The sequence below is a fragment of the Chiloscyllium punctatum genome, chromosome 22, assembly GCF_047496795.1.
Source record: "Chiloscyllium punctatum isolate Juve2018m chromosome 22, sChiPun1.3, whole genome shotgun sequence".
Taxonomy (NCBI): domain Eukaryota; kingdom Metazoa; phylum Chordata; class Chondrichthyes; order Orectolobiformes; family Hemiscylliidae; genus Chiloscyllium; species Chiloscyllium punctatum.
Window position 1 is genome coordinate 80,444,477 of NC_092760.1, and position 24,276 is coordinate 80,468,752.

General features: G+C 45.8%; 1 protein-coding gene across 6 annotated transcripts; it reads right to left on the reverse strand.

Annotated features, from left to right (window-relative positions):
• Positions 1-5,134: 5,134 nt before the first annotated feature.
• bdnf (brain-derived neurotrophic factor) lies at positions 5,135-22,621 on the reverse strand. Of its 6 annotated transcripts, none has more exons than XM_072592714.1 (2): positions 22,554-22,621; positions 5,135-6,378 (listed from the first exon to the last, which is right to left on the reverse strand). In XM_072592714.1, exon 2 carries the CDS (start codon positions 6,355-6,357, stop codon positions 5,605-5,607), a length of 753 nt encoding a protein of 250 aa, XP_072448815.1. In that variant the 5' UTR covers positions 6,358-6,378; positions 22,554-22,621; the 3' UTR covers positions 5,135-5,604. The 6 variants fall into 6 exon arrangements, with proteins under 6 accessions (XP_072448815.1, XP_072448812.1, XP_072448810.1 ...); XM_072592711.1 differs by lacking the exon at positions 22,554-22,621 and adding an exon at positions 21,612-21,726; XM_072592709.1 differs by lacking the exon at positions 22,554-22,621 and adding an exon at positions 20,614-20,897.
• Between the last annotated feature and the right edge of the window lie 1,655 nt (positions 22,622-24,276).

Genomic DNA, 24,276 nt, shown 5'->3' on the forward strand with positions numbered 1-24,276 from the left:
AGAATGGCCTACTCCTGCACCTATTGTCTATTAGGATGGTAGTGCAACTCATCTGAAATACATAGGTTCACAATGTTCTTGTGTTGTTTGATGTTTGCATGTGTCTTTATTTTACAGTTAAGGTCATAATTGGAAGACACTGTACAGAATGAAACTCTTTCTTAGAGGAGGCATTGGTATCATGCCATTGTCACTAGGTTAGTAATCCAGACACCCATGCTCATGCTCTGAGGGCATGGGTTCAAATCCTGGTATAGGATATGGTGAATTCAATGAAAGTTTAGAATGGAAACTTGTCTAACTGTTACCGTCTAATTGTTGTCGGTAAAACCCATTTGCTTACTAATCTATATATGATCTACTGTCCTTAATTGGTCTGGTCTGACTCCAGGCCCACAGCCATGTGGTTGACACTTTACTGTCCCCTGAAATACCCAAAACAAGGCATTTAGTTCCAGAGTAATTATGAATGGGAAACAGATACTGGCTTAGCCAGTGAAACTCACAACCTATGAACTTTTTTTTTTAAATGTCCTTTGGGATGTACGCTGTTTCATTTTGTAATTCTTGAAAACTCCGTACAGTTTTGTGTCCTCTGGTGGAGGTAGTATTTATCTGAGACATCCAGGATGTAAACTCCCAAGTTAAATTTCTAATTGTGATCCATTATTGATTTTGGTAAGGGTGTCAATTAACAAATAGTTTCAGAGGCAGACAAGGACTAGCCAGGTGGGCATAAGCAGGGCCTTGAATAGTCCATCGACTCTCCCCTGAAGAATGATCACTGGTTGATTGTACTTGGGAGTGATCAGAGCCTAACGTGCTTTTATTTACTCAGCAGGAATCAAATGTCTTCAAAAACAGATTATCAAATTGACAAAATGACCCAAAAGGGGTTAACTATCATGAATATGTGGAACACCATATTTAAAATGTTGACTCATCACAGAGAATTTCCATGCTTCTCATCATTATTTCAATACAGCTAAAGTATTAAATTGCTGTCCAAGTATGTGTTGAAAAGTATTTTTCAATTTATATATTTCACATGTTTTTCTGAAGGAACTAGAGCATTTATAAAACAATGAAGCAGCGCCTTGGAATTTTAAATTATTTTAATTCACAACATACTACAGTTACTGGGCAGAGAGCACAATGTGGTGGTGACAATACTTTTGATGCTTCAGAAGTTTAATCTTGATTAAACAATTATGAAGAATTCTATTGATTGCTGAAACAGTTATTTGAATATCCTATGGTGTCAAGTATAAACTCTATCAATTAGTGGTAAGATAGACATCTATTTTTGCACAACATGATGCTAATGTTGTACTAAGTGAATGTCACAGGTGAACTTGATATGGTTCTCATCCCAATAAACACTTTCTGGTGGGAATTACTGGATAGCAATCAAAAAAATCAAACCTTGGTCGATTGTTCTATTCTCAGCCAAAGATGCTGAAATTACTTTTGGTGGTTTCATTTCAATCCTAACTCAGCACAGAGCATTGATCAAACCTGGCTTCATAGCACAGTAGTGGATCTATGTATCTACTACTCAAATTGATTAAACAAAAAGTAGATTGAACTGATGTAATTCCATGTACCAGAATCATATTGATGAATAATCATAAAATAGTGTGTTTTTATTTCTGGACAATGTGCAGAATTAGATGCAAAGCATACTCGATATTAAACTTATCATTATATAGACTTGAAAATATTTCAAGACAACAAATCAGCTTTTGTATAACCAATAGAAATATTTCAAAACTAATTATTCTCATCTGAACCTAATGTTACCTTAGAGGCTGAAATTTTCCTGCTGTATGTTATGCTCTACCATTTACATAAAATTACTTCCCAATATTTGTAGTCAATAGGTGATTAGTCATTTCTTCAACAATAGATATTTGTGACCAAATCCCATTCTGAAAGTTGCAATGATATTCTGCAATGTGGGTTATCATGCAATAATATTGGTCTTGAAGGCATGAAATTTACTGAAATACAACTCATCCTATATATGTATTAGACATGTATTTTAATGCAATTGTTACTTGGAAAGAAAAAACTCATTAACACTTGCAATACATTGGACTAGCATTAGGTGGCTAGGAAATCAAATAATACTTGAGAAAGAAAAATGAAGACCGTAATAATTGTTGTATTTGTGCCTGTTTTATTTGTTTATGATTATTAAAGTGACTATGCCACTCCTGTCAATTGAGTGAATTCATTGTTGTAATGTTAGAGCTTTTTTCAACATACCAGTGTGACTACTCAAGGGGAGGATTGGAGTTCAACAGAATTGTTAGCTGAATGCCAAATTTGTGAAACATTGCATTTTTTAGATGTGTACAAAAGCAAATCATCCATGGGTCAGTCACTCCTCAATATAGTTCAATTTTAAACTGAAATTAGTTATCATTGTATTATATATTCTATAAAATGTCATTCATATCATGCATTGAAGCTTTCCTTGATTGCAGCAATGCTAAAACGTAAGCATTGTTATTATTTAGTTATAATTTTGCTGTTAAAGTTTGATATATTTGTGGTATTCACATGAACAATGGTCAATTTAAATTTATTTGAAGGTAACCATGGTTACAATAGTCACCCGTCAATGGAACATAGTATTTTTGAACAATTTCCTTATTTTGTACAAGGTTTCTATTCAAATTAATTGAGTGGTTAATTTAAAGTATAAACTGTAACAAACATTGAAGCTATTTCCTATCCATTCATTTGCAATATAGGTTTGGAATATATGGATATGTTATACTGCAACAAAAAGATCATTGGATTAGAATATGATGGTCCCTGAGCATTAAAGAGATTAACTTTGAACATTTAAGTATTAGATGCTGTTACACTGTTTTGATAGCTATTATCACTAGTATGTGCTTGGTATATAAGTCATTTCTCCAACGTAATGTTACTAATGATGCTTCAAACAGATATATTTCTGATGTTTCTGTTAATTAGAGATTATAAGTATCTTACTGAAAAGCTTAACAAACTTTTCCATGAATCAGTTGATAGCATGGTATTCAATGGTGATGAATAAATGAACCAATTTATTTGATTTGCAATTTATTTTCTTTAAATTTAAATTCATAAAGAATTTTATTTTAAAATATGCTGATTTAATTTAAAAAAACAAATCTCATTTCCCTCTCCAGGTATGTTTCCTCAAGCATTAGATAGGCAGGTAATCCACTCCTAACAGATCACATTGCAGTTCTGAAAAAAGAATGTGTTGTTGATGTTTTTGTCTTGCACTGATCATGACAGAAGTGCAAGCATACCAAAATCTGAAAGGAAACAACAATTTACTGTATACTGTTGTTCTATCTGAGATTTGGTATTCTTGCAGTTCTGTCCTGATCAGTGCAATACAAAAAACTTCAACAATTTTTTTTCAGCAAAACTGAAGTACTTTGCTAACAAACAATTACAATGTAATTCTCAAATTGAGCGTGCACAAGAGTTATGTGGGTTTACTCAAATGAAAGGTTTTTCCACTTCCCTAAAAATAATTGTATCTAGCCTGCACCTAGTGCATCCTCGATGCTCAAACCTTTATTTGCAAATGTGGCTAAGAACAAAAACTGCAAATGCTAGAAACTCCCACTTGAAAACTGTTTTGATGTAGCATATTGAATGAACTAACTTGGTATGTCATCAACATATCCCACTGTTGTAGATAATTAGAACAGATGGTTATAGATGCAAAACATGCTTAAAATCAAATATTTATGTTCAAATGAAATGTTGAAATTTTTATGTCATATTTCAAAACAGAACCCAAACTGTTGGGGCACAACTTTGCTGAAATGCCAGATGATTGAAGAATGGCTTCAGTCGTCTCTTTGTTGTTACTCTGGTAAAACACAAAGTTTTAACATGACTTGAAGATATGAAAGTGTATATATTGTCTAACCATTGAATATATTGCTTTCAAAAATGAAACTCCAGAAATTTTTTATAATTTTTTTGTCACAGAGGTTAACAGTTGTATTATAATCCATGAAATTTAGTCAGTGTTCAATCTATATTCAATAATCATTCTCGGTTTTGAACAATAGATTTAAGGCCATAGCAAAATTTCTATTGGATAGTGTAGTTCTGCAAATGGTCATTTTGAACTCTGTATAGCAACAGTGAATAAAACTGGGATGGCAGATATGAGAGACATACCATGTAAAATGATACTAAGACTGAAAAATCTACTGTCAGGTGTAGATTACAGATTAGTTTCCCTGTTGTTTACCTTTCCAAGTCAAAGAGGTTTGTTTTGGTAAGCACAACTTTCAGGTTGTCTTGCAAACCCTGTAACCCAAGGATGAAGTGACAGCCAAGTGATATAGCCAGGTTTGCTGGGAGGTCTGTGCTGATTTAGGTTGAAGTTTGTCATTGATTCCATTTGATAGTCAATTTATCTTGATGCTTTCTAACAATGAATATCTGTTCAGAAATGAACATTAGAAAGTGTGCATGCTGTGTATTTTGGAATTGCCTTCCAGATAACTGCCGAGGAGCTTACTGGTCATTGATAAACAGACCTTTAGATCTCTCTTTGATAGAAAGTCTGCATTTAGGTGCACTTGGGGGACTGGGTAAAATGTAAGGGAATTTACAAACCTTCCTCTCCCCGATGGGTTCCACTGCTTTCGCCCCAACAAAATACCCATTGCACCCTCCACTACATGCCCCCTCCCCCCAACTGTATATACTTGACTGTCCTTTTAATATAACTAGTGTCCAAATTTCTGCATAACTTCAGGTTTTGAAAGATTTCCACACCGGTATTCCTGAACCCCACCTCCCTCCCCATAATGAGCAGGTGTCCTTCAGTGAAATTCGGGTATTTCAGAATTAGTCTTCAGGGTCAACTTGTAGAAGTACTTTATGAATGTTGCGGGAGAATGGGGGGCGGAGGGAAACACATCCAATGAATCCATTCCAACACCAGGCGTGTCCCATTCTTTAATGCAGCACAAACGGCAAGAAAATAAAATGACGCGGCCATCAACTCGGTGTCCCACTGGAGCCAGTGTACTGCACAAAGCGTTGACAGTCCTATCCCCAGGGAAATAAAATTAAAAAAAACTAATAAAGATTCACGTCAGCACCTTGACTTTTTTTTAATTCCAACACCATCGGTAGAAGGTAAAGCAGTCAACAAACATAATACTAACGAGGAATAAAGCCACTTACTGTCTAACGAGACGGAATGTTGAGTTGGACTTTCCAATGGACAGATTCTTGTTCAAACTGAAGCAGCATGCATTTTTTTTTAAACTGTTTCATTTCTTGGCAACGTCATTCAACAAACCGCGATGTTTTGAGGAATGTAATACAGGCTTATTGTTTTTTTTTGAAATTGTGCGCAAATAATTGTTTTTTTTTCCCTTTTCTGGAGTCATGGATATGTTCAATAAATAGACATAAAGCCACCTCTTTTACTGTATAAACTTCATTTATACATGCAGTCCATAAAGTTTTCTGTATCGCTTCCACGGAATAATTTACGCTGTATGTAATATTTATATACAAATAGATAACTTCTCAATAAAATCTATATACACTAATTCACTATCTGCCTCTCTTAAAGGTCAATGTACATACACAAGAAGTGTCTATCCTTATAAATCTCCACCCAATTTTTCTCCTGCTATCCATAGTGAGGGCTCGGACATAAGATTGGCTGGTTTTGCACTGAGAGTTCCAATGTTTCTTGTCTATTCCTCTGCAGCCTTCGTTAGTGAAACCCTTGGGATTGCATTTGGTCTCGTAAAAGTACTGCTTGAGCTGACCATTCTGGACCAGAATCTTCTCCAGGACGCTGACCGTTTGGCCCGACATATCCACTGCTGTCTTTTTCTTGTCTGCCGTCACCCATTGGCTGATACTGTCACAGACACTGAGCTCCCCCCTGCGCGCTGGGTTGGAGTGGCGCCTCACCCTGGCCGACATGTTTGCCGCCTCTAAGTAGTTCCTGTACTCCTCCATCAGGAAGAGCAAAGGCGGTTCCAAAGGCACTTGGCCGCTCAGCATCACCCGGGACGAGTACAAATCGCCGTCCTTGTCTGAGCCTCCCCCTCCGCCGTCGCTCGGCCGAGCCTCCCTGTCCACCTCCAGGAGCTCTTCAAGCACATGGCCCACCGAGTTGGCCAAAGCCCCGAGTCCCCGGGAAGAGGAGCCCCCTGGCCCCCCTCCACCGGCCAGAGTCCCGTAAGACCGCAGCCCCGGGTAGGGCGAGGCTCCTCGGTCCACAGCTTCGTTCATCGGGGCAGCTTGCGGGCAACCACAGGATGAGATAACCATAGCAAGGAACAAGATGTTCATTACTCTCCTCAGCTGGTGTGCCTGCGGGAGGGGGAGAGAGGGAGAGGGATGGACAGGGAGAGGGAGGGAGAAGGAGAGGGAGAAAGAGGGAGTGAAGGAGAGGGAGAGGGAGGAAGGAAGGGAGAGGGGGAGGGAGGGAGAGAGGGACGAGGAGAGGAAGGGAGGGGGAGATGGAGGGAGAGGGACGGGGAGGGGGAGGGAGAGAAGATGGGAGAGGGACGGAGGTAGGGAGAGGGCGAGGAAGAGAGGGAGAGGGAGGGAGAGTGCGCAGAGAGAAGAATGGGGGGTTAGGGAGCGGAAGGGAAGGGAGGTGGAGAGACAGAGGGGGTGCAGACAGAAGGGTGTAGAGAAGAGGGAGAAAAGGAGGGAGGGGGAGAGAAGATGGGAAGGGGGGGGGGGGGGAAGCACCAAGAACATGATTATTCCAACGGTTAGCACACAATAGAGAAGTTCAGTTTGCAGACTATTGACTTGGGCTGACTGGTGACTTAATGGCTTAGTGTCTCCAAGTAACAACATTACACCACCCTGTCCCCTCCACCGTCCTTCGTTAAAGAGCGACTCGATCCCTTCCCGGATGTTTAATGACTATGAGATTGTCCCTGATGTTAAAAAAAACCCAAACCACTATCACCACCAAGAAACAGAACGCTGCATTCACTCCAATTAAATCTTTAAGATCAGCACAGACCTCAAACTGTCATCAATGCTAGGGATTAACTTCTGATTCTCTCTTTTACAACAATTGCTCCGAGTTTTCCCAATGTTTTTAACCAATTTGGTCCGTGTTTACAAATTACCCCGAGTTTTGGATCCCAGCAAATGTCTCATGTTGTTGTCTTCCGGGGTCCGTATATAACCACATTCATCCAATTTTGAAATCTCAACATCCATTTGCTTTGGCCAACTGGCAAGGCATTCAGTCTGAGGTCACTGCAGTCGGTTCACTAACATGGCAATTCCATGAGATCTTATTCATTTTAAAGTACGTCCAGGTCTCCCTGAGCCCCCTCTGAGTCATTCCCCACGTCTGTCACACCAGCTAACGGAGAAATATCCAGGACTTCTATATAATTGGCAATTGAAATTAATGTAAGTAGCCGATGTTACATACAGCTGTTACACACACAGACACACACCCACACATACAGAGACACACACATACAGACACATAAACACACAGACACATACACACACACACCCCACATCCCCCCCAAAACACCCACCCCCCCCACACACGCATTTTGATTCAGTGAATATTGCATCAGTGAAAAGTTCTTGAATTTAGACATGACATTTTTTAAAGAATTGAAGCTGATTGCATATCTGTTCAGATAGTCTTCCAAACATAAGACATCGCCTCCTGTTTACATTCACATTTTATAGTTACATTTCTAAACGGTCAGAAGACTAACATGACTTTACAATCACAGAAGTTGCTGGAGAAACTCAGCAGCGCTGGCAGCATCTGTGGAGAAAAAGCAGAGTTAACGTGTGAAGTCCAGTAACCCTTCATCAGTTCCGACTGATTTTTTTTTACAATCAATCAGACTTAATATTTAACGGCAGAACTGGATATTTTCCGAATCACCCATTCACAGATAGGATGGTACAGCTCTGAAGCAGGTGGGACCTGAACCCTGGCCTCCTGGCTCACAGGCAGGGGCAATACCATCGTCCCCTGTGCAAAGAGGTGGGCAGAACTGGGCAGGGTTGGTCTTTATGGTGAACGTTGAGTTTGCTGTGTATTTAAGGAGGTTCTGAAATGTTTCGTATCCCATTGAAGGTGTTCGCGGTTGCTATATCTCAGCGTTACAAATATCGACTGAAGTTAGGTGGCTGTTTTTGACTGGTACAGACCCGATGGGTCGAAGGGCCTTTGCACCTTGCTGTAGGCCTCAATGACACCTCGTTTGGCCGGAAGTGAGAATTTGGAGCGTTTTGAAAGTTGAGGAGAAGTGGTGGGAGGTTGGGGTAGGGGGAGTGGGTGGAAATGGAAGGAGGGCGTGGGTGTCAATGGGTGGAGATAAAACACTCCCTGCGCAGCACCGGTTACTGAAACGCTCTCGAACTAATGAAAGCACCAGAATTACTACAGGACTGGGACTGGGAGAGCCAGTCAGTCCCTACTCTGTTAGCCAAATCCTCCCGGTTTTGACAGGACAGAAGTTAAGCAATTATTATCGTCATTAATCATTAACATCCTCGGCAGCTTGTGAAAGGGCATTCTGCAACATCAGTGCATGTACAGTACAAACCCTTCAAAAATTACTGCATTACAATTAATACAACTTTGTAATTTAACAAAATAAACACCCGACCATTGTCAATTGAAAGGAAACTACTCTTTACTGTTTTTTTTACAGTCAGGACATCTGTTACTGGGTTATGGTCAGCCAATAAAAATACTGCAGCAAATTGCTGGGGATAAACTGAACTTAATTAATTGCAAACTTTCAAAAGAAGGAAAATGAAAAGTTATTTCATGGAGCAGTTGCGAATAATCGACGCAACAAAAAAAATGACCAGGATTTTTATTAAGCAGCACTTTATAGAATTCTGACACCTAAATGTGGCGTCAGTGTACTGCAAGTAGTGAGTGAGAGAGAGAAAGAATCCGGTAATTAAAGAACATTTCTCTCATTGCAGTAAATCAGCTGCTGTTAGAGAGCACGGAAATCCCTGACGGTGTTCATAAATCTCCGAGCGGAGTTTGAGAGCTCGGTCCCAAATGAGTTTACCCCCGTCTAAAAGGCAGGCTCGTATGGAGAATCCAGCCAGAAGATGGGAACAGGCGAGGGAGCAACATCCTGAATCCACCGCAACTCTCTCCAAGTAATGATTGGCAAAGTGGAAATTGCCACGCCTGGTCACTCACTGTCATATCCTCGCTACAATTCGCATCCCTGCCTCGGGTTTAAAGGGGTCCAACGTTTGAACCCCACGCGCCCCCACTCAACACCAGTCCAGTCCCCAGCACCAGCCCTGTCCCCAGCACCAACCCAGTCCCCATCACCAACCCAGTCCCCATCACCAGCCCAGTCCCCAGCACCAACCCAGACCCCAACACCAACCCAGACCCCAACACCAACCCAGTCCCCATCACCAACCCAGTCCCCATCACCAACCCAGTCCCCAGCACCAGCCCAGTCCCCAACACAACCCAGACCCAACACCAACTCAGACCCCAGCACCAGCCCAGTCCCCAGCACCAGCCCAGTCCCCAGCACCAGCCCAGTCCCCAACACCAGCCCAGACCCCAGCACCAGCCCAGTCCCCAGCACCAGCCCAGTCCCCATCACCAGCCCAGTCCCCAGCACCAGCCCAGTCCCCAGCACCAGCCCAGTCCCCAACACCAGCCCAGTCCCCATCACCAGCCCAGTCCCCAACACCAATGCCGTCTCCAACACCAGCCCAGTTCCCCAACACCAACCCAGTCTCCAACACCAGCCCAGTCCCCAACACCAGCCCAGTCCCCAGCATCAGCCCAGTACCCATCACCAACCCAGTCCCCAACACAAGCCCAGTCCCCAGCATCAGCCCAGTACCCATCACCAACCCAGTCCCCAACACAAGCCCAGTCCCCAACACCACCCCTGTCCTTATCACCAGCCCTGTCCCAAGCACCAGCCATGTTCCCAGCACCAGCTCAGTTCCCCAACACTAGCCCAGTCCCCATCACCAACCCAGTTCCCAGGACCAAAGCAGTTCCCCAACACCAGCCCAGTCCCCATCACCAGCCCAGTCCCCAACACCAACACCATCTCCAACACCAGCCCAGTTCCCCAACACCAACCCAGTCTCCAACACCAGCCCTGTCCTCATCACCAGCCCTGTCCCAGCACCAGCCATGTTCCCAGCACCAGCTCAGTTCCCCAGCACTAGCCTAGTTCCCCAACACCAGCCCAGTCACCAACACTAGCCCAGTCCCCAGCACAAGCCCAGTCCCCAACACCAGCCCAGTCCCCAACACTAACCCAGTCCCCAGCACCAACCCAGTCCCCAGCATCAGCCCAGTTTCTAGCCGCACATCTGATTCTGGTAAACATGACCTATCCCTTCCCTACTCACAGGGCACTGTTTAGTGAAACCCTCACTAACCACTTCGATGCCGGTGGAGTTCACTGTTCTAGTGTGTTACTGACTGGACTCTTTCATCGCCCAGAAGTCAACCTTTGCTAAACTCTCTGCCGCCTTTCACCTTGTGCCTACCTTGCTTCCCGTCCGCCGCCACACACTTTCACTGACCCAGACTGAAAATTCGCATCCTTGTGTTAAAGTCCCACCCAAAGGCATCACCCTTTCCCTATGACTGGAATCGTCACCAATCTCCCCCAGGAACTCCGCATTCTTCACACTCTCCCTTCGGCCCATCAGTAATGGCCCTGCCTACAGGAGTCCACACTCTGAGTAATTTCCTTAACCACTTCTCACTAGCTCTGGGCACGGCGCTTTGGAAAGGCACTGGGACACATAGAGTTATTCAGTGAACACAGGTATCGCTGGACCCAGGTAGGTCTCACCTGTGCTGGGGATGGATAGAAGGAATTTAAAAAATGTGTTGCTGGAAAAGCGCAGCAGGTCAGGCAGCATCAAAGGAAATGATGAAGGGCTTATGCCCAAAACGTCGATTCTCCTGCTCCTTGGATGCTGACTGACCTGCTGCGCTTTTCCAGCAACACATTTTTAAGCTCTGATCTCCAGCATCTGCAGTCCTCACTTTCTCCTAATGGATAGAAGGAATACCGAAAGTCCAGAGTATTTTTCTTCCATTTGTTCGTGGGACATGGACGGCGTTATTATGCAACTATACTTGCTCAGAAGGAAGAGTTACTGACAGTGCTGGGGGTCTGGAGTCACATGTAGGCCAGACCAGGTAAGGACAGTACTCCATGGCTGTTCACTGACCAGCCAAAGTAGTAGCCAACTGGGAGTAAGTCATTCGGCCCCTCGAGCCTGACTCGCTATTCAATGGGATCTCGGCTGAGTATTGGGATCATACTTCTCTCAGATCACACGCATGGGGAACAAGGTTCTTCCTCATCACCCCCACCCGCTACGATCAGATACCGTACTTCAATAAAACACAACTGTGAAATGTGGAACACAAAGCAGAAATCACTGGAGAAACCCGGCAGGTCAGTGGAGAGAGACAGCCTGTGCTGAGTTTCTCCAGCGATTTCTGGTTCTGTTTCTGTTAACTGGAGCTTCACCTGAAACACCCCCCGCCCCCCCCCCCACCCCCCCCACCCTTTCGTCTCCCCCTACACTCACTCACACTCACCATGTGCCCTTCATCTCCCCCACAATGAGTGGACAGACCGACGAGTTCACTTCTCGGTTGGGGGCAGCCTCTGGCTCAAACCATCCTCAGAGCGTGGTCCACTCGGAGCGCGGCAGCGAGTCATCCCCGAACCAGGCACGGCCAGCCGAGGATTCCCAGACAGTGCAACTCGCTCCAAGCAGCCCGTCCTATCCCTTCTCCCGGTTCATGTGGACACGCTGTGGTTTTTTTTGGGGTGGGGGGGAGTCACTGGGACAAAGAGGCCAGCTCAGCCTGATTTGCATTTCAAAAGACCTGATTTACATTTCAGATTGCACGCACTCGCTTTGGAATTGCGTCATTGTCACTGGCTTTCTAAATATAAAACCCTGGTCACTCAGCACCTTTTCCCTGAAGGAGCAGGACCGCGCTACAGGCGGCAGGGGGAGCCAGGACATCGGTGTTGAACACTGTCAGCACCTCTCCCCCCCACCCCCTCCCCCCGCCTCTCTCCCATAGGGTGAGCTGTGCAGGTGAATCCAGTGTTACCAATATTGACTTGCTCTCTTATTCTCTCTCGGTTGAACCAGCCCATTCAGAGGGTGTTTGCTCTGTTCTGCAAAACAAAAGGCGTGTGTCCACAAAAGGCGTTCCCCCCCCCCCCCCTCCACCCCCCAACCATCCCCCCAACTCCCAAGTCCGCAATTGGGCTCCCTCTCTCGCAGGTGAACAGTCACTGTCTCAGCCCCTCGCCCCAATAATCCAGCAATGGAAACAAAAATACTCAAATGAAACAAAGAACCGCGGCCGCTGAGTCAAGTTGCTCTGAATTAACCTGTTCAATAGTCCTGAACTGCCCCTTGAACTGAATGGTTTTGCTCGACCTTTCCAGGGAAAAAAAGTAATCCAGGGCCCCCAGCAATGCTGTGTGTCTGATGTCACACGTCGGAAGGATGTGGCAAATGTCCTTCCCTGACAAGGCAACCCGAAATCAAACCATCGATTATGGAGGGCTTTCAATTCCGAATGTTATGGGATTCAAATCTCACTCCATGCTGCCGTGGAATGCGAACACCTATCCCAGGAAGATGAGGACTGAAATAGTGAAGTGACATAATAGCAGAACACCACTGTCTCCCTCGGTATAGCTGAACCTGTCCTGTGGATGGTGACAGTCTCTCAAAGTTTGAATCGATTGCGTTTTGTTTAAACCTTAAGAACAGCCCTTCTTTTTTTTCCCGATTTGAATTTTTCGCGATATTCCCCCCCCCCCCCACCTCTTCCGCTGACATTTTAATTGAAAAACTTTTTCACCGGCTCAAAACACTGCACTGCCCTCAATCACCACTTGGTGGCAGTCTTGCACGCAGTTGAGTGCACAGCTGCTTCTGAGTATGAGATTGTGGAGATAATATCTGAATTTCACATTCTTCTGACTAATTAATTGAGATGACTTGTGCCAAAGCACTTATTTACAGGGACAAGTCGAGCAGGAAAATGTCATGGGTTTTGAGTCAGAGCAGATCGCTGCAACTCTGGGAGCGGACCGCCCGCATACTTGGATTGCAAAAATAAACACGTTGGAACTGCAACAAGTCTGATCTTTAAACCCTGCAAGATGTCGATATCAGACGCTACAAACTCATTGACGCACACATGTCCCACCGTTACAATGCATTCAAATCAGATTGCAAATATCATTTTCGAATAATATTTCGGGCATACGAGATGAGGGCATGAACTGTTGTGCAAGTTTCCCCTTGTGTTATATAGTGCAGTGAACACACTTTCTGTACAGTCATATTAAGCATTAATTTAAGAGGAACATTTGTGAGCACTCAGTAAATTAGGACACGCCTCCCACATCCCCAAAACACACCGCTTAAACAAAATGATCAATTAGTACTGACCTTCGGTTAAAATAGACTCGAGGCAGGAAATGTTCGGATTATAAACTATCAGTCTTTTTTTGGCGTGAGTTTGTTAGTTCATGTTCACATCTTGCTGTAAAAAGGGCTAGCAAACTCAGTGCTGTGGGGTCCTCCCTCCCAGCTCCCTGGTGCTCTGATCGGCAGCGCTGTCAAAGCTTGGGTTTCTTATTAAATCTTTATGAGATCTGCAAGTTATTTGTTGCAAGGCGTGCGCGCGCGCGTGTGTGTGTGCGCGCATGTGTGTATATGTGTGTGTATGTGTGTACATGTGTGTGTGTGCGTGTATGTATGTGTGTGTATGTGTGTATGTGCGTGTGTGTATGTATGTGTGTGTGTATGTATGTGTGTATGTGCGTGTATGTGTGTATATGTGTGTATGTGTGTGTGTATGTGTGTGTATGTGTGTATGTGCGTGTGTATGTGTCTGTGTGTATGTGTGTGTATGTGTGCGTGTGTATGTATGTGTGTGTATGTGTGTGTGTATGTATGTGTGTGTGTATGTGTGTGTATGTATGTGCGTGTGTATGTGTGTGTATGTGTATATGTGTGTGTATGCGTGTGTATGTGTGTATGTATGTGTGTATGTATGTGTGTGTATGTATGTGTATGTGTGTGTGTGTATGTGTGTGTGTGTGTGTATTACAGCCCTCGACAGCGTGTCCTGCAGACAATATGTTCTGGCTACTTGACAGCAGAAAGGGGAATGACTTACATCTCGACAACTACCGTCACCCTGAGAGCAGCCTGGTAGACAGCTCTCCCCCTACCTCCACCCCACCCCCACCCCCAGCCTCCGCACGATTTCAAATCTCGCCGCCGTTAGCATTATAGGCGATAGCGAGTTATTCCCCTTCTTAGTAAAATGTGAAAACGTTCCGCACCCGAAAGACAATTAAGGCACAGAAATTGACCATCCAACCCTCAATTTTGAAGTGCAAACCGACTTGCTCCCCCGAAACACAAGTGGATGCCCATTAAGTGGACTGCAACCAAATTCTCGCATTTCGCCCGAGCTTTGCACGGAATTCCTTCTCGGCACTGAGCACCGCGGAGATGTTACTAAAATCCAGCCACAATTCCCCCTTGATCGGGACTCGGGTGTCAAAGGACTGGCGTTGCGATACAATGACCTCTGCTGCTTGTAGTACCTCGAACTCAATCTAGTTAATAAGCCGCATTGGTTATTTATGAAGTGCCCACGATAGGTTTACAGCTGCTCTATTGTCTGGTGTTTTGTTTTGCAAACTCCCCGTGAACTATATTCACCGAACTTAGCATCCGCTAAAATACACTACACGAAGCGATGTGTGTGTGTGTGTGTGTTGAAATAACCCACCGCTCTGTGTCAATTTCTGCAATGCAACTACATCGGTTGGATTTCATGAGCTTGCACACTTCTGCCTGGTGGAAACGGCGTCTTCTGTTCTGCCAATGGTAAATTATTGATGGCGGAAACTACCTGGACCCGTCAGTAATTTCATACAAACACGACAGCCCCATCCGGTATTCCAACAGCGAGACCGCCACTCTCCTGCGTTCAATCCATTCCCTCTCCCCTCCCCAACAAACACACACACACACACACAAACACTGCTCCAACTTCAAACGACGCTGGGTATCCCTGGATCAGCTCAACAAGGCAATGGTGACGTGCTCTCAAACACCACCACCCCCCTCGTTCACGTGATTCTTGTATTTTCCTTCCCACTCTTCTCCCCACCTCCCCCCCACCCCACATCCTCTCCAGTCAATTTGACTCTCGATCTTGTTTCATTTTTAGAATGATAACGAAATGTTGCGCAGCGCTAGTTATTAATCTGCCGTTGCTAAGTTTATCAATGACTGAAGCGGCCCCTTGCCCTGTCACAATCTGATATAAATACCTCCTCGCTAATTGCTATCACTTTACAAGGTCTTGGAGAGGCGGTTCGTATCCATGCATGTCTCTAGCCCAGTCTACATAGATATTTTCCTTGCATTTTCTTTCGTTTCTCACGAAGTCGTGGAAATTTAAATTGCTGTCTGAACGTGTCTTTCACGTACAGTTCTAAGACCACACCCTTACTTTCTCTCCCCCTCTCTCCCTTCCATTTAGTTTCCTGTGTGTATGTGTGTGTGTGTCAAACCTCTGTTATCACCGCGTTAGAGCAGACTCCATCATTTGCGAGGGGCAAACTTTCACACAATGCAGAGCTGATGGCGAGACAAGCCGCGCCATGTATGTGACAGGGACACCAGCCCGTGCTCCTGAGCCGCTCACTTCAGACCCAGGTGAGGGGATAGTGACTGCGCCAAGTCCCCGGTCACCATGGGTATGGCTCCCCGGGCGGAGACGGTCTGAACAGTCCCAGCAACACAGTATCTCCTGCTCCTTCGATGCTGCCTGACCTGCTGCGCTTTTCCAGCAGCACATTTTTCAGCTCTGATCTCCAGCATCTGGAGTCCTCACTTTCTCCCAACAAGACAGTGTACCCACATCACTGCGCACTCTCTTACTTCTGTTCAAACACAGCAGCAAGTAAACACGAGGTGGGGGCAAATGGCTGCAGATGCTGGAATCTGTACTGTAGGCAACGAATGCTGGAGACTGGATTAGTGGTGCTGGAAGAGCACAGCAGTTCAGGTAGCATCTTCCAGCACCACTAATCCAGTATTTGGTTTTCAGCATCTGCAGTCATTGTTTTTACCTACGAATGCTGGAGAGCCCAGTGAATCTACGGATATTGCCTGACCCGCTGTGATCTCCAGCATTTTTTTTTGTTTTCAGCAAGTAAACACTGTTGATCAAAAAAAACACTTGCATTTATATAGCGCCCTCCACGTCCTCGAGCGGTCTCGTAGGGCTCGACAGCCAGTGAAATAATTTTGAGTCGAGTCTGGTGAAGGCGACAGCCGATTAGCTCGCAGGAAGGTCCCGCTAATGGCAACACGATAAAGACCAGCTCATCTTCTTTTAGTGAGGCTGCGGGATGTAAATTGGCCAAGACGTAGGGCGTGAGGTAGGGGTTGGGGGATGATAACGACCCCGTTTATCTTCCCAATGATACCAAAGGGATGATGCCCACGCCTCCAAACACACGGGACTTGGCTTTAATTCATCATCCTCAATGCTACTTGTGTCTCTTGGTGAAACTTATGGAATCAGAGGAAGTGGTGGAGGCTGGTACAATTGCAACATTTAAAAGGCATTTGGATGGTATCTGAATAGGAAGAGTTTGGAGGGATATGGGCTGGGTGCTGGCGAGGGGGCGGGGGCTAGATTGGGTTGGGATGTCCGGTCGACATGGTCGGGTTGGACCGAAGGGTCTGTTTCCATGCTGCACATCTCTATGACTCTCTGACTGCTCCCACTCAGCGGCCTGCGATAGGGTGTCAGGGTCAGGGTCAGGGTTAGGGTTAACTCTAACCCTGCTCTCTGCCGGGGAAGAGGAGGCGCACTTTCACACATCAATGGGAAATGATCCATAGGCCCATCTAAATTCTATGAAGATAGCCAGGAATCCTGGGTTCAACACCGAGCTGATGCATCGGCGCCTCGCTACATCTTTGGACAGAACCATGTTGCTCTTGTAGAGATAGGAGCTGAAAATGTGTTGCTGGAAAAGCACAGCAGGTCAGGCAGCATCCAAGGAGCAGGAGAATCGACGTTTCAGGCATGAGCCCTTCTTCAGCCATTCCCGAAGAAGGGCTCATGCCCGAAACGTCGATTCTCCTGTTCTTTGGATGCTGCCTGACCTGCTGTGCTTTTCCAGCAACACATTTTGAGCTCTGATCTCCAGCATCTGCAGTCCTCACTTTCTCCGCTCTTGTAGAGTTACTCCGCTTGAATTCTGATCCCGAACATCAATGGCAGCTTGGAGGCTGGGAGCTGGGGAGTGGGGGGGGAGAGCGGGGGGAAGGCGGCGGTTCAAAACATGATAAAACTTTCCCCCAAAGTAGTGGGAAAAAATATACACACAAAACAAATCCAGAGTTGGAATTCGAATGAACCGAATGATCTGCCTCGCTTAGTGATATTGGGGTGGTTGGGGTCGGGAGAGGGGATTGGTAGCTCTGTCTAAACGAGCCGCAGAAAGCCTATATGTGGTTGAGCAGATTGACCACCCTCCCTCCCTTCTCCCCTACTGTCGATCGTTTGCGTTTATATGGCGCCCTTCGCGTCCTCCAGTCGTCCAGACAGACGCAGGTGTCATTGGAGTCGATACTTGGAATAATCACATTAATGGTGAAAATCTCGGGTAATTCCAGCAAATACAATTACGATTTTTTTAAAAGAAGGTCGGTTCGAAAGAGTAGGTGGACATGGTGACCAGGCCAGTGAGGGGTGCTCTTGAACTGTGCTCTTCTGCAGTCCTCACTTTCCCAAAGTTTCTCAGACGTCATACGCCTACATTTGAGATTAATTATCGCCCAGAAAGTTTACATTTCAGCACGGGGGCAAGAAATGAAAAAAAAAATCGCCCTTAGTAAAAATGTTTGAATATTTATGGGAGTTTTATTCTCACTCTCTGTCTGCTCTTTCACAGTCTCGGTCTGTCCAATGTTTTACTTGCAATTAACTGCACTTGACACAATTCGTTCTGCATTTGCACTTCTCTTTGGAAAGTGTTTGCACCGAACCGAAACGCTAAGAGAGCCCTTTGAATCTAGATCTCATTAAAACAGACTCAGTGCAATTCCACCTGCACTAGAATGACTTATACATCACGGAAAATTCCCAATGGAAGCAGCAAATAATCAGATCGGGACTCACGCCTCCAAACGCTCCCGCGGATAAACTCGGTAACAACTTAAACAAGTGAGGTGTTTTTTTTTTAAACGGTTCGTCTTTGAGAGGACAGGCCCCGATAGAAAAAATACTGTGTTACCCCCATGACAAACTCCGGGGCTGAAACCCCCCCTTTCCTGGCTGGTTTTACGGCGCGTCTACCCCCCCCCCCCCCAAACCACCCCCGTCTCACTCACCACACTCTGCCAAACAAACTGATGGCTTTACACACGACACGAGCAAGTCCTGTTCTACACTCAGTTCAGGATTCTCCCACCACCACCCAGTGTCCAGGCAGCCCTTGGACAACAACTTAGCCTGACCCAGAATTCACCCTCACATACATCCTGCGCTCAGAGATGCTGAGATGGAGAGAGGCAATTTCTTTTGCTCTCACTTTTTTCAGAACCATCCCGCTTTCAAGGCCAGGTGAAGAAACCCTGTTTGTTGTTCTGGCACAAGCAGAGCTCGGAGCTTGAAGAAACCCTGTTTTGACTGGGAGTTATTTTTTTTCTTCCTTTAGGCTCTGGTGCCAGGGGACCTGGATGTAATAATAGACACAGCCAGCGGAGTGGCGCACTGATGACAGCAGCACGCTTTAGGTGGGAAGCTGTTCAGAGCGAATCCAAACTGTGGGCATCATTATCACAGGGACCGAGAGAGAGAGAGAGAGAGCTGGTGGCAAAGCTGCTCCTCACGTTGCCGTGGTAACCACCATCCAATGAAAACCTCCTCTCCCCAGTCTCACTGACAACCGGCGAAGGAAATATACTCTTCCTTGTCCCGAATGGAAAGGCCCGGCTTAATGTGGGAGCATTAGCACACCGCATAGAAACAGGAGCAGGCTCGACGGGCCGAGCGGCCTACTCTGCTTCCCGTTTCTTCAGGTCCAGGATGGAAATCACCTTTACCTTGCTGTTTCTGTTTGGGGACGGCGTGTTAGATCCGGTATCTCGGTCGTTTGGGATTTCTGTAGAGGAAGGGTTGGTGTCTATAGGGAGATCTCCGGTAGCCCTGACTACACTGTCACCGTCTCTAGCTGCTGGCAAGGACGGATTAGGCGAAATGACAGAGAACCCACCGATGTCCAATAGCCCTTTCCCTCCCCTCATCCTTATGGAATGAGTCTAGCTCCTGAGACAGAAGCTGCATTCTGCAAGAGAGTCAACCCAGAATCAGAGGACCAACTTCAGCAGCGGGCAGTCAGTGTAGACACCTCTGCATAGCGACCCCCTCACCTCCCAGAGTGTATCCAAGATCAATATTAACACCGAAGGCCACCTCTCCTGGGGCACAGAGCATCAGGAAGGGGTCGGAGACCAGTTTCGAAAGCCAATCTGTCACCGTATATTTATCCCTCTACAACAACCTCCGGAGTCACAACATTGTAACACTGGGTATAGTTACGCAAGTCCCTTCCACGTCCAAATCAAGGTCCAACCTGAAACATGTCTTTTGTGTTTGTGTCTCTGTGTGTGTGTCTGTATGTCTGTGTGTGTCTGTGTGTCTGTGTGTGTGTGTCTGTGTGTGTGTCTGTATGTGTGTGTCTGTATGTGTGTGTCTGTGTGTGTGTGTGTGTGTCTGTGTGTGTGTGTGTCTGTGTGTGTGTGTGTTGAGGTGGAACTATTAGTTTCATTCACTCCTGATGGTATCAAGCGCTCCCCAAAAGTTTGCATCTGCATTTAGCCTCGGTTGATACCGAATTCGGGATCCCTGCCTTGAATGAGACCCCTCACTCGCATTGATCACCGCCAGGGTAACTGCGGGGTTGTTTTGGAAGTGGAGGGTGGAGGTAGTGTTGTGGGAAATTGGGTTTCTACTGAAAACAGCGCCGTCTGCTGATGTGAGTCTCTGTGTTGTGGAGGTGTGCGGGAATATATAGCTTTGGCGAGGCAATCCTTCCCAAACAGCCAGGTCCCCTGGTGCTGGGCTCCCCTTTTCGCTAAACACCTCGCGCCTCGTCTTGCACGCTACTTTGAACCTACCGCCCTCCTGAACCCACAATTCTCTCTCGCAAGTCGGACACAGAAAGAATGGAAATCACACCTGCGCCCGGCTCAGAAAATACAATCACTCTCAGGACCAAGCAGGATAAAGTGCGCGTCTGTGGAACTTGGCAGGGGGGGGGGGGGGGGGGGGGGACACGACTGTCCAGTTCCTACACAGCATCACTGACCTCACTCAGCGAAACGTCAGCTCAATAAACCAGTGGTCCCTGTCCGAGGCACACAGGACGGTCTTTACTGCAACCCAGAATGGGCGACAAACCAACACGGCAGACGCGTCTCACTTACCCTGCTATGTTCAAACGCCATCACCTTAAGCCATCCTCAGCAACCCTTCCAGCTCACAAAGTTACAATGCAGAGACCTTGCCTTTTTAGCAGGATCGTTTCCCCAGACTCTGCTTGCACCGTAATGAACTTCAGCCCAACCGGCGCCTCAGCTGGTCTTATAGTAACGCTCTCAGCTTTGAAAGATTTTTTTTTAGTTCTAACCCTCTCCTTCTCCGTGGCAATCACCATCTGGTGACGCGATATCTTAGCATGGAGTTGTTTTGCTGAGGCTGAGGCAGCTCTCGCTGTCCTGGGTGCTGATATATACAATAGGTACACCTGAGCGTGGCGTCAGGACCCCAGGAACAGCTAATGGCTCTCTTCCTCCAGCCCCCACCACCCTCCTCCCCAAATACTTCATAACACTTCTATTTTCAGGTCTTGTTGCTTCATATTTGTATCAGATGTTGCTTACCTACGCTGTGTCACGTGAATATGGCATTGCCAGTCAATCGCCCCAATAAGATCTGATGACATGCTCCTTGCGGGGCAAGTCTACACACTCAGCTGAAACCCAAAACCCGGCGCATTACCCAGTTCTTATCGCCTCTCATATTTTCAACTATTAACCTGCTCAGAACATGACATGACACACCTCCGGGGCACTTGAACCTCGCCCTCCCCCCCCCCCCCCCCCTCCCCACTTCCCCAGACCTTCAGGTCCAGAGGCAGAGACAGTGTCTCTGCGCCACTGCTGGCATCTCCTTCTGGTCACACACCAAAAAAAAAATCTCCAGCAAATTGCAGGTTTCCAAAAGAATGAGTTGAACTTCACTTGAAGAGGGATGTGTGTGCGTGCGTGTGTGTGTCTGTGTGGGTGTGTGGGTGATATCTCCCAGTGGTGTGAGAAATTTTCACTCACCTTCCATTGGTAACGTGGCGTTATTAAAAATAATAGCGATCGCAATGACTGACCACCCCGCCTCCAAGCCAGCCCCTCCCTGACAACCCGCTTACCATCGTTATTCACCGCCTGGGAAAGCGAAGAGTCTTAAAACCCCGTCTCTCCAGTAAATGCTGGAAGGTAATGTGCCTTATTTGAAGTCATCATTGGAACTTCTGCTTGCTCAGTCAATCGCCCACTACTTGTGTGACTTATGAATGTAATAACCCTTTGCAATATCCGCTGCCGAAACTCTCTACACCTTAGTGACTGGAAGACACACGTATGCAGAGGTGATTTAAGCTTCTACATTTACGCAACACATTCGCTCAGGGAGACGTTTCGGGGCTTACGTGATTCTAATGAATTAAGGGAATAATTGCTTTTGGAAATAGCGGGCTATCAGATACTATATGACTGGTCTTTTCAGAACACTCAGTTCAGACACAGCGAGGACAGTAGGCTGGGTTAAGTTACGCGTTTGATTTTATTTTTTAAAAAAAAGAACTTCTTTTTGCCCCTCTCTTGAAAAAGTAGTTTAACTTAACTTCCTGCACACGTGGTTATCTTAACTATCGAGAGCTATAGAGTTCAGCACAGGATCCAAGGGATTTGCATAGAACAGGTAAGGGAACAATCTTGTCTTTCAATACCTCTATCACACACATTTCTGGGAAATTCTCGCGATTCCGGCCGGTAAATGTGGTTACCCAATGTTTACTGCACCAAACTATTGAAATCACCACCACCCACTCGCTTCCAGACGCACCGAAATGTGGCTCGCTCTTTTGCGAAGAGAAAACATATTTAATCTTTCCCTTGCCCTGGGACAGTTGATCGTCGACAATACTCATGGTATTATCGGTGACCACAACCTGTTAAACTTGCCAAGTCCCAGTGGCCTTACTGGCTGAAAAAAAAAGCCCAAATCCTCTAGTGAGTTTTCTTCCACCGCAATGCCTCCTTTCAGTCGCGCGCACACACACACACAGAAAGTAGACATCATTCCAACTTACCGCAGACAAATACAGCCTTTGATACTAGTTGTCAAACGAGTGGCTCCTCAGCTTATGCACCTGTCTTCGACACTGACTGCAAGGATCAGCCCAAGTACCAAATAACAAGCCAAAGTGACAGATTTCCTACATCCAAGATGACGTGCATTTAAATATGAGTAATAAACTATATAGACGTGTTGGTCTGTGGATGGCTTGGATGCTGTACAAAATGGTCCGTACCATCACTTATTCCACAGGCAACCTATGTCCGTGCTTTAGTTACACTCAGCATTAGAACCTGCGCAGAGTTGAGATGATACTTTAAACAGACAAGTTATTAACAGCCAGCACTTTTAAGTATATTTCAGCAGCATGCTAATATATGCACTTGTTGCGTGATTGAACGCATTCTCAAGGAATAGACGACTGTGGAATGGACTATAAAATGCAGATAAACATAGATGCTAATGCACCCAGATGTAGGTTGCATATAATGTTGGAAATTGATGTATGTGCGAAGGTGCAACTGTACATTTATAGAAATATACGCAAACTGCACCCACTGCAGATGGAGAGCCAGACAGAGGAAACAGAGGAATAACATAGTAGGAAGCGCAATGAATTATCTCCAGTGCTTTCAGTGAAAGGTTAGCGTTTGGAATACTTTTCAGCTCATTCTAGAACAGGACTCCCAACTCAAATGCAGAGAATAGGTTTACTCCCAACTTGTAAAGTATAACATGGAATGACAACAATAAATGGCATTGGATTTTTCTTTTATTCCCTGAGACAGGTTGGCTGTGTGAGAAAATGTGCTCGGGACGTTTTGGGCAGAGGGATCGTTGATGCTGATGTTGTGTACATGACTTAGCAATTGAGCCAATTTTCTCACATGCAAATATTTCTGGCACTGAGTTAAAGTAGCCGCTCTACCCAGACAGCGTCACTTGTAGCCTCCAGATAGGGGGTAAAAGAACCGGTTGTTCTATTGGAAAAGGAAAGATGAAGATGTCCTGAACAACATGTGACTTCAACCTATACCATCCAACGATCCAATTGACAATGAAGAGCAGTCAAGAAAAATAAATGTGATTTATTGTGCAGAGTAATGTCATCGTGACTAACTATATTTCAAGGGAATTTAACAATGAAGTGCTTCAAAGGGTTCTCAGGATGTAAAGGGGGCGGTATAAATGCAAGTTTCCTGAGGGACCTCTCCAAGGTCTGTGTCCTGGGAGATGGAAAGATTGCTCTTTGTCTGATATCGATCATAGCTTATCCACAGAGGGAGAAGGCCAAATTTCTACCCCTTGTGAAGTTAGCCCGGAGAGTCAATCAAACCTGTGCTAACGCCGCAGTCACTGCTCAAAGGTAGACTGGGTAATTGTAGCTGCGGTTCTGCCTTTGGAGCACATGCCCTACTCAACCTCCTGAAAAAATCTTTGTGAGAATGTGTTTCGGCGCAAACCTACAGCAAAGGTAGTGAGCTAGAGCCTTATCCCCGACCCAACCTTGCAATAATCTTGCATGATATTATCCCAAAGTCACCTCTTGTATTTGCAAGATCGACGGTTGTTAATGTTGGGTGCGACAGATGTTCACATTTAGAATAACACGAACGTTCTTTTTAGACATTTTCTGAACCAATCCGTTCAGAGATATTATGGCACACCTCTGGGGCAGGTGGGCCTTCTGGCTGAGAGGTAGGGACACTACCACTGTTCCACAAACGCCCGCAGAA

Coding starts and splice junctions, on each gene's coding strand:
- bdnf (XM_072592709.1), bottom strand. CDS start 20,634: ATGGCGTTTGAACATAGCAGG. Junction 6,379..20,613: donor TGGCGTTTGAACATAGCAGG/GTAAGTGAGACG, acceptor CCCCTCCCGCAG/GCACACCAGCTGAGGAGAGT.